Here is a 9,984-nt window from a genome sequence, read left to right as displayed (position 1 = left end):
TTCAAAAAAAATGATTTGAGCTCTATTTGTCTCACTGGGATTTCCCCTCGTTGAAAACTGATTTTGTCAAATGGTCGCAACCTTCTAGCGGTATGATGAAATTAAGTGTTACAAGATTCATTTTCCGGTGGCAACATATTGAAAAAGCTTATCGTATTAGTATATTATGACTTCGAGTAAGCATTTACTTTTCGGTACGTCACCACCTTTGTAAAGCGAATGGAGCAGCCATAAGTGCACTATTCGCTAATTGGTGCATGTTATAATACATACTTTTTTGTAGAGACTCGTTATTATCTCGAGATGTTCTCTTTATATATATTGTAATTTGGGGTTCAGATATTATGTGCCCCATGTATTCTGCAGTTTCATTAATGTCAAGACTTAAGGGCAGCCGTTCTAGCCCTCTTTCACACACACACACACACACACAAAAACTTGATAAATCTATTTAGACGCTACATTTTTAAACATAAAACTTTGTAAATCTCATTTAGAAAGAACTTAGTTTGCCATTTGTTGTATGGAGAGAACCTAATCCTATGGCCATCGACACTACACTGCATAAAGAGTGAGTTCCCTTGATCTCTGTCCAGTGCCCACTGTTTTCATTTTTGATTTAATTCCATACACACAATTAAATCCGGATTATTGCTCTCAATTACATTATTTTTATTTTATAATAAATTTATATATAAATTATTCGATAAAATATCTCACTCACGTTTAGACAATGGTGGTTCTAGTTGGACCTCCAAATTTGTTATATGGACCTCCATCTTTTTTCAATAGTTATTGGACTTTGTCAACTCATATGAAAAGACAAATAAAGATATAGAGAGAAAAAAAAAAAAAAAAAAACTCTTCTTACCTCCCACGACAAACTAACGATATTTTTCTTTTTACTTTCAAAGTATGTTCTCCCTTCAATCTCCCGTGCTTGAATGCGAGACGATACATTTGTAGAAATTTTTAAACTGTTATTGTTTTCTATTAAAGTCTCATGTTTTGAAGATGGAATTAGATAAGTTTGGCCTTTATACTTGTAAGCAAATAGTTTTGTTTCAACTTTAGGAAGGGATAGATGAATGCAACAGTAACAAATACTTGTAATTTCTCAGTTTGTTCTGCTGGTTCCCTGAATTTTTTCTTCAAAGCTTATATCTTCAATTCTCCATGGCTTACGACACTCCAAAATATTGGATTGATTCATAGAACCGGGGGAACCAACATCAAAGAATCTAACTTTTAGGAAAGGCTCTTTTTTGAGTTCGAGCGTTAATACCCGGAACACTCATGAGCAGCGTTAATACATGAAACTTGACCAGTCCAAATTTGCAATTTGGTCAATTCATTCTACTTCTTCTTCTTCTCTTAGTTGAATTAATAGAGATAAAAAAAAAATAGAACAAAAGATTGTTGAAGAATAAATTTAATTGTTCAATGATATTTTGATAAAATTAAGGAGGTGCACATAACTATTTAAATATTTAAAAAAGTGAATTAGAAGTCCAATAAATAGGAAATATCCAATTAGTAAATTTAGAGGTTCAACTAGAACCCAACTATCAACTCATAAAACAGAAGAGCAAGTTTTGCTAATATATTTCATTAAGTGGCTCATTTATTTTCATAATTCCTTTTGAGAGGGTCTCTCTCTCTCTCTCTTCTCTGGCATGCAGATGCAATGGCTTCCTTTGTCCTCTCCCACTCTCTGACACACTCAGTATTGCTGTGGATGCGTAAACTTGCCTGATAGTGCAAGCAAAGCAAGCACCCCACTTTTTCTTCTTGACTCTTTCAACTCGCTAGCTAAGCTTCTTCCAAAACTCACTCTGTCTGTTAATCTCTCTCTCCGTCTGTAAAAAAAGCTTGCTGCTTTAATCTCTCTCTCTCTCGTCTTTCCTAATTGGGCCCCTCATCACTAGCTAGCCCTCTGTAAGCTCGCTCTTATTTAGTGCTTCACTAGCTAAACCCACCTTCAAAACTCTCTCCAGCAGCTACCTACCTTGCTCAACTCTCTCCAAACCCTCTTCTCTTTTCTTCTTCTTCACCACCCATTAACACCTAATCACCTCTCCATCTAAATTTAGCCAAACACTATCTCTGTGTTTTTCCTTCAGATTTGTCCTTGATAGTTAGTCTGCTATGAAGGTGTTCAGTACTGTTTAAGACCCCTGCAACGTTTTCAAAGGGAAGTTGACCTCCTTCTCATCCTGCTTTCTTCTTTCTTTCTTGCCTTCTCTCCATTTCCATTTCCATTTCTAGTTTTGAAAAAGAAGAAACAAAGTTTTCTGCTACTGCTACTCCTACTAGTCATAGATCCATCTTGTTTTAACCATCATTGTCTTTCTTTATAGAGATGTGTAAAGAGAAAATGGGTTTATTTGCTTGAATTGGGTTTCATTTTTGTTTTTTTTTGCCCAGTTCCTCCTGGGCACAGTAGTATTGTTCATTCTTTGAGCAAAGTAGAGGTGGCTGAAGACGGACCCTTTTGGTGTTTTGGCACTTTGTTCTTTGATCAAAAGCAGTATTAATTGGCCCCATATATGGAGAAAAGAGGAGGTTAATCTCCTAGGTTTGAGGATATATATATAACCATCAACCACTTTACAGTTTTAATCATTAATTTAAGCCTCCTGGTCCTGGTTAATTTTTTTGTCTGTGTCTTGTTCCTAATTCTCTTTTGGTCCCCAACCAAACATACAAGAGTCAAGTCTCACCCAAATAAAATAATAGCTTGAGAAAAAAAGGATGGAACTTTCAAGTCATCAAGAAGGGCAGATCCCAATCTCAATCCCAATCCCTATCCCAATCCCAATAAATTCTTCTTATGGTGCTGGTGGACATGGGCATGGACACATGATCCATCATCATCATCATCATGAGCCTGCAGCGCCCCACACCCACACCCACACCCTCATCCACAACAACCACCTCATTACCTCTTCAGCAGCAGCAGTAGTAGCACCACCACCACCACCACCACAAAATCAAATCCCTGCCTCCATTAACAATAATGGGTCCTCCATTCCAAAAACCACTAGCCTAGATCAGGAGGAGGAGGAGGAGGAGGAGGAGGAGGAGGAGCATGTCAATCATGTCAATGTGGCTTACAACAACAACAACAGCGGCAGCAACAATAACAAGAAAGTGGTGAACAGCAGCATCAAGTACAAAGAGTGCCTGAAGAACCATGCAGCAGCCATGGGAGGGACTGCAACTGATGGGTGTGGTGAGTTCATGCCCAGTGGAGAAGAAGGCACCATTGAAGCTCTCACCTGCTCTGCCTGCAACTGCCACAGAAACTTCCACAGAAAAGAAATTGAAGGCGATCATGGCATGTCCTCATGGGATCTCAACAGCAACACTCGAGTTGGAACTGGTGGGAGGAAAGTCCTATTAGGCCATCCCAATGGGCACAAGAACATGAGTATACTAGCCCCTGATGCCTTGGGTTTCCACACAGCTGCTAATCCCACAGGAGGCTTCTTACCCTCAAGAACTGCACCACATCATCCTCACCACCACCCCCACCAGATGATAATGTCTTACAATAACATGGCCATTGGTGGGTTGATGGGGTCCCAGCTCCCTTCAGAATCTGATGAGCAAGAACAAGATCAAATTCATCATCATGGCCATGGTGGTGGGGTTAATGTGGCCAGCAGGGCACCAGTACAGCTTGTGAAGAAAAGGTTCAGGACAAAGTTTACTCAGGAACAGAAGGAGAAAATGTTCAACTTTGCAGAGAAAGTTGGGTGGAAGATTCAGAAGCAAGAGGAGTCTGTTGTACAAAACTTCTGCCATGAGATTGGTGTCAAGAGAAGAGTTCTCAAGGTTTGGATGCACAACAATAAACACAATCTGGCTAAGAATAAGTCCCAACCCCCACCTAGTACTGCTGCTTAATTAGTTATTTGATAAATTAAACCTGGTAGATATATTTAATTAATTAATTACTATCAAGCTTGCATGTGCTTAGTTAGCTTAATTGAAGTGATTATCATCTCTAGTTTACACATTCTCTCTACTTTGATTTTGTTTTTTCCTTGGTTCTGTTAGTTATATCAAATAACATGGGTTATGCAATGTAGTTTAGGAAATTAAACTGGGTTTGGCAGTGAGTTGTGGGTCATGCATGTTCTTGTACTCCAGTCCATTTACCATGGAAATGGATTAGTTAAGAGTTGAGGTACTGCAGTCTTTGTTCTAATTTTGGAACTTCAATAATATTCCTATATCAAAGAGCTTTTAATTTTAGGCAAACAAGGATTCTATATATGAACTTTTCCAGTTTATTAATTATTTAATTTTTGTACAGAATATTAGTCATTATCCGGGCGACTAAAATATTGAAAATTTATTACATAAAAAATAACATATATGAGAAATGAGCTTGTATGAATTCCAGCTTATTCTTCTTTTTACATCCATCTAGGGAAGAAACAGATAGAGTAGTTTACAATAACTTTACTTAATTGCAATATTGGTTTCTGCAATATTAATTTTAGACAATTGTCAGAGTTTCTTTAAGATCACAATCAGTGTGGTAATTAACTACTACCCTTTAACAAGTAATTAAAGTACTTTAATACGATGCTGACAAAACAATGTGTTGAACTCCCACAACTTTGGATTCTATATTCCTAGGAAACGAGTGTGTTCGAACTTGACTCTTGCAACCAAGAAGCCAATTTATCCATTCTTTGTAGGTGTATGGTGTTCCCTTTATTACTGGAAATTATTCTATGCACCGACGGTGCAAGTGACCCAACCCTTATAAAATAATCTCAACCCTTGATATTTATTATCAACTTTATTTTTAATAAACAAAAAGTGTATTTAATGCAATCTAACCATTCATTTATGTTGGTGCAAGTGCACAGCGGTGCTCTGAATAATCTCTCCTTTATTACCATGCTAAAAGTTTTGGTCCATGTCCAGGTTCTTCTTAATTAATCGATTATTGCTAATTTTTTCGTAGAAATGATAACTTTATTAATTAATGTTAGCATTACATATATGTCACACAGTAACCCGTAAACATATGTCTCTCTCACATATAACGCTACACTCATATATGTATGTTCGCTCATAAACACATACAAAATTACAGAGTACAAAACAAATAAAATCATGAACCTCCATATGCCTACGTCAAACTGTGTAGCAGTGTAGTCATCATGACTATGTCAAAACTACTAAATGAGTTTCCCCATTCAGTTTGGGTCTTCCTAATCGATCGGTGAAAATTTAATGTTTGAGATTCTTTTTTCCTTCTATGTTTAGATTTATTTTTCAACTATCAAATTTCACAGTTTTGTTCATACAGTTTTAACTTAAAGTAGGCAAAAAACCATTAATGTTACCATTGAGCCTTGACTGTTCAACACTTTAACTTATCGACTTTTAAAAAACTTCACTTCAAGTCACTGTCATTATATAAGTCTTCCATTAGAAACTGTTAATTTTTTTTTTTTTTTTGAGTAGAAAAGGCCATTCATTCATTATAATTCATCAACTAGTACAAAAACGACATATCCATATGGGGTCGTCATAAAACGCCGTTTACAGAGTACCCTAAAACCCTATTCTAAAAGCAGAATAAAAAACCAACATACCCCAAGTACACCCACTTTTTAAAGTTACTCACTTTTATTCTAAACAAAAACCAAGGACTGCGAGGGGTTAAAGAGACAACAGAGTTAATGATTCTTCTAACCTAAAAACAAAAATTGAAAAACAGTAGGAGTAGAAAGTGACTCTTCACCCTCCACTCCTTAGATAGCAACACCTTACTTAACATAGAAGGCTCTACCTCTTTCAAGTCCAAGTACAGCTTAAAGCCCAAAGTCTCCTTAGGAGCCCAAAAACCCTAGTCATGGGAAGCCCTAGACACCCAAGGCCACCAAGCCCTGTTAAGTGGGATGTTAGCCTCCTCCGCAGTAAAACTGCCGTTGTTGTAAACGGACGTACCTCCATTAGCATGAGGGACAAGATTAGCACCACTTCCAACATCGGTGCTTAAGAGCCAGAACTAATTTTGAGCTCGAGCCCTAAACTGGTACACATGAGCAGGCCATGATCCCAATCAAGAGCCTGAAATACTTGCCTTCAAGAACATAAACCAATCCAGAGCCTGCTCCTGACACTTGGAGTCAATCCCAATCCGATGCTTAAGAGCATGAAGTAATCCCAATCCTGAGCTCGACGCTAAGGAAAAAGACTTTATTGCGGTGGTCCTTTGACCCAAACCTGAATCAAAGTCACACCTATCCACCACCAAACCAGTACCAAAAGAAGACAGCGCCCTAAATGGTGCTTAAAACAAAACACCCTATCCAAAGATCAGAACGACACTGAAGACGAGAAGTAAGCAGAACAAAAAAATCTAGAAAACACGTCGAAAGAAAACTTAGTTGCCGCGATTCTCAGACCAATCTAGAAAAGATAAGGGAGGAGATCCCTGCTCTCATAGTCACAGTTGCATCACCAAAAGCCATGATGAAGAATTTTTTTCGAGGACGGAATTAAACCCCTAGCAGAGCTAGGTCCTGGTATGTTTATGTATATATAAAAAACCCTTCCACTAAGGGATCCCTGTGGGACCCACTTTTCTATCACATTTTGGCATCTCGACAGTTCAGTTTTTATGTCTTAATGTATAAATCATTTCTACAAATTTTCAGCCAAATTGATGATCGTTAAGGTATTGAACTAGATTAAATCAATGGACGAACCGAATCTGTCTAACATGAACTGTTCGTATTCATAATTGTAAATCGCAGTTATGAATGCCTTAATGATTATCAATTTTGCTGAAAATTTACGGAGATGATCTACTCATATATACCTAAAAACTAAACGGTTGAGATGTGAATATGTGATCAAAAAGTAGGTCTAATGAGAGATCCCTTAAAATGGCCAAAAAAAGGGCCTTGTATGTATATGTGTGTGTGTACACACACACACACACACAATTGAGAAGTAACTATGGTTAACAAAAAGTAACTGGAGTTAACTTACTATATATAGTTGCAAAAATAACCTAACTATGGTTACAAATTATCAAATCACTAACCTTGGTTAGGTTAAAGTGACACTTATACAATATCTACAAACCTCTACCTCCTTCGAAGTGACTGTAGACTTTTTATCTTGTCGTTTAGAATTTTCAATATTTCTATCTGTTATAGATAAAAAGTAGGATTAATTACAGTTTACCCCCCTGAGGTTTGGGGGTGTCATCATTTCACCCCCTCTATTTTCAATTTTAATTTTTTACCCCCTAAACTTTCCAATTTCAATCAGCCGTGTCCAATTTCTCCTATTCCGTCCAAATTAGACGTTAACTTTGACATTTGAGGGCTAAAATGGTCATTTCAAGACAAAAAAAAACTATAAAAAAAAATTATTAATAAAAAAAATAATTTTTTTTTTCTTCTGATTTTTCATTTTTTTTTGTTGCTTTTTTTTTTTTTTTGTCTTCAACCTATACACCATAAGTTATAATAGGTTTATAAAAACAAAAAAATAATCTAGGTGGTTGAAAGTCGCTCGCTGGTCTACGATATTTGTGATATATTTCCGATAAAGTGAAGAATTTTAGAATATATCCCCAATAAAGTGAAGAAATATCTGTAAAAAATAATTTTACACTTTATCTGTAAATAAATATCTGTATATCCCTAATAAAGTGAAGAAATATCTGTGTAAAATCATTTTTGGTCTACGATATTTGTGATATATATCCAATAAAGTGAAGAATTTTAGGATATATCCCCAATAAAGTGAAGAAATATCTGTAAAAAATGATTTTACACTTTATCTGTAAATATCTGTATATCCCCAATAAAGTGAAGAAATATCTGTGTAAAATCGTTTTTTACAGATATTTATTTACAGATAAAGTGTAAAATTATTTTTTACAGATATTTCTTCATTTTATTGGGGATATATCCTAAAATTCTTCACTTTATCAGAGATATATCACAAATATCGTAGACCAGCGAGTGTGTAAAATCATTTTTTACAGATATTTATTTACAGATAAAGTGTAAAATTATTTTTTACAGATATTTCTTCACTTTATTGAGGATATATCCTAAAATTCTTCACTTTATTGGAGATATATCACAAATATCGTAGACCAGCGAGCGGCTTTCAACCACCTAGAATATTTTTTTGTTTTTATAAACCTATTATAATTTGTGGTGTGTTGAAGACAAAATTAAAAAAAAAAAATTAATTAAAAAAAAAACTAAGAAACAGAAAAAAAAAAAAAAAAAAAAGGATTTTTTTTATAATTTATTTATTTTAGAGTGAATTTTAAGAACAGTACATGAACTTAAGGCCACTCCGAATTTTGGTTATTTTATCTTGAAATGACCATTTTAGCCCTCAAAGGTCAGAGTTAACGTCCAATTTGGACGGAATAGGAGAAATTGGACACGACTGATTGAAATTGGAAGGTTTGGGGGGTAAAAAATCAAAATTGAAAGTAGAGGAGGTGAAATGATGACACCCCCAAACCTCTGGGGGGTAAACTGAAATTAATCCTAAAAAGTAATTTGGTTTGATGTTAAACCAAACTATTCCATTTACTAGATTAGATTGAATTCCTCCAATCATTGACTGAAGTGGATTATTCAGTCTTTTATCAAAGACTACATCAAGTATTGGTGTATCCAAACCTTGCCTAAACAATGCAGTTATAGTAATCTGGATCAGACCAATATGAACATCTCTTATATCTGGATGTTTTTTCTTCCGTCTTTCTATTCTCTTTTTATCAAACCACGGGATTTCCATTGTTCCTTCTTCAATACATTGAGCTGTGGTGTTTCCACTGAATTGTTCAAATATTCTATGAGAAAATATTTGAAATCTAGAATTTTTATAAATAGCTTCTTTATTTATAGAGTATTTAGCTTTTTCTAAATTCTGTAGCTGTTCATTAGAAAAGCTTATTTCTTCTCCAATGACATCTTTTAATTTTATATTATGAAGTTCTTCCTCAAAATTTTCTTCAATATGCTCTCTTAGCATAAAGATAAATTCTTCTTCATCTAAGCTATCACTTTCTGTTTCTAGCTCATAGAGAATGTCTTCATCGTCAGAGATTTCTTCTCCTAACAATATCTCTAGGTTGTTTGCTTCAACCATGTTTACCATCTTTTTGGTATTCTTTCCTTTTCTAGGATATTCTAGAGCATAATGTCCTTCCTCATTACAAATGTAACATCTGCATTTTTTATGCTTAGGATTTTTTCCTATATGCTTTTTCTTTTTTGAAAATTTCTTCTTTTTAATATCTTCTCTTTTCCGAAGATCTTGGTTGTGGATTACAACCAATTTTCCAATTTTCTCTAAGTATACTATCACAACATTTTCTGCCTCTTGCATCGTTGCTAATTTGGCTTTTTACTTGTTTTTTAGCTCTAACTTCCACACATTTATCAGTGATAAGTCTCAGAACAAAGTTTATCCTGAAACCTAAATTATCATTTTTATCACTATACCACAAAGTTAATCAGACAACTGTCGAACGACTGTTGTCTGAATGAAAAACCTGCTGTTGTCTAGTAGCCTGATGTCTGATTGACCTCGTTCAGACAACTGTCGACAGTTGTCTGTTGCTCAGTCACACAACACATATAAGCCAAAATTTGTTGTCTGAATTTACCCAAAATCTAATGCGTGTTAACTTAGACAACTGCTTGTTATTTTGGTGTTGAGTGAAATGAACCTCAGACTACAGATACTTTTTTCCCTGTTGTCTGAAATATATTTAAGATAACAGTTTGAGAGATGTAAGTGTTGTCTGAATGCGTATGAGATAACAATGTGCCGGAAGAATCTGTTGTCTGAAATGAACCTCAGACTACAGATACTTTTTTCTCCTGTTGTCTGAAATTTATTTAAGATAACAGTTTTCGAGATGCATGTGTTGTCTGAATGCGTATGAGATAACAATGTGCC

The 9,984-nt window shown here is 35.3% G+C and overlaps 1 protein-coding gene across 1 annotated transcript; it reads left to right on the top strand.

The window, feature by feature from the left end:
* Positions 1-1,710: 1,710 nt before the first annotated feature.
* LOC133707541 (zinc-finger homeodomain protein 4-like) lies at positions 1,711-4,260 on the top strand. Its single transcript, XM_062133192.1, has one exon. The coding sequence runs from the start codon at positions 2,755-2,757 to the stop codon at positions 3,910-3,912; it is 1,158 nt and encodes a 385-aa protein (XP_061989176.1). The 5' UTR covers positions 1,711-2,754; the 3' UTR covers positions 3,913-4,260.
* The last annotated feature ends 5,724 nt before the right edge of the window (positions 4,261-9,984 follow it).

This window comes from Rosa rugosa, chromosome 4 (genome assembly GCF_958449725.1).
Source record: "Rosa rugosa chromosome 4, drRosRugo1.1, whole genome shotgun sequence".
In the NCBI taxonomy this organism is placed as follows: Eukaryota; Viridiplantae; Streptophyta; class Magnoliopsida; order Rosales; family Rosaceae; genus Rosa; species Rosa rugosa.
The sequence above is the reverse complement of the archived record's forward strand: the minus strand, read 5'-3'. Positions and strand labels throughout refer to the sequence as shown.

Bases quoted from the DNA above. Each gene is read 5' to 3' on its own strand.
- LOC133707541 (XM_062133192.1), top strand. From the start codon at position 2,755: ATGGAACTTTCAAGTCATCAAGAAGGGCAGATCCCAATCTCAATCCCA.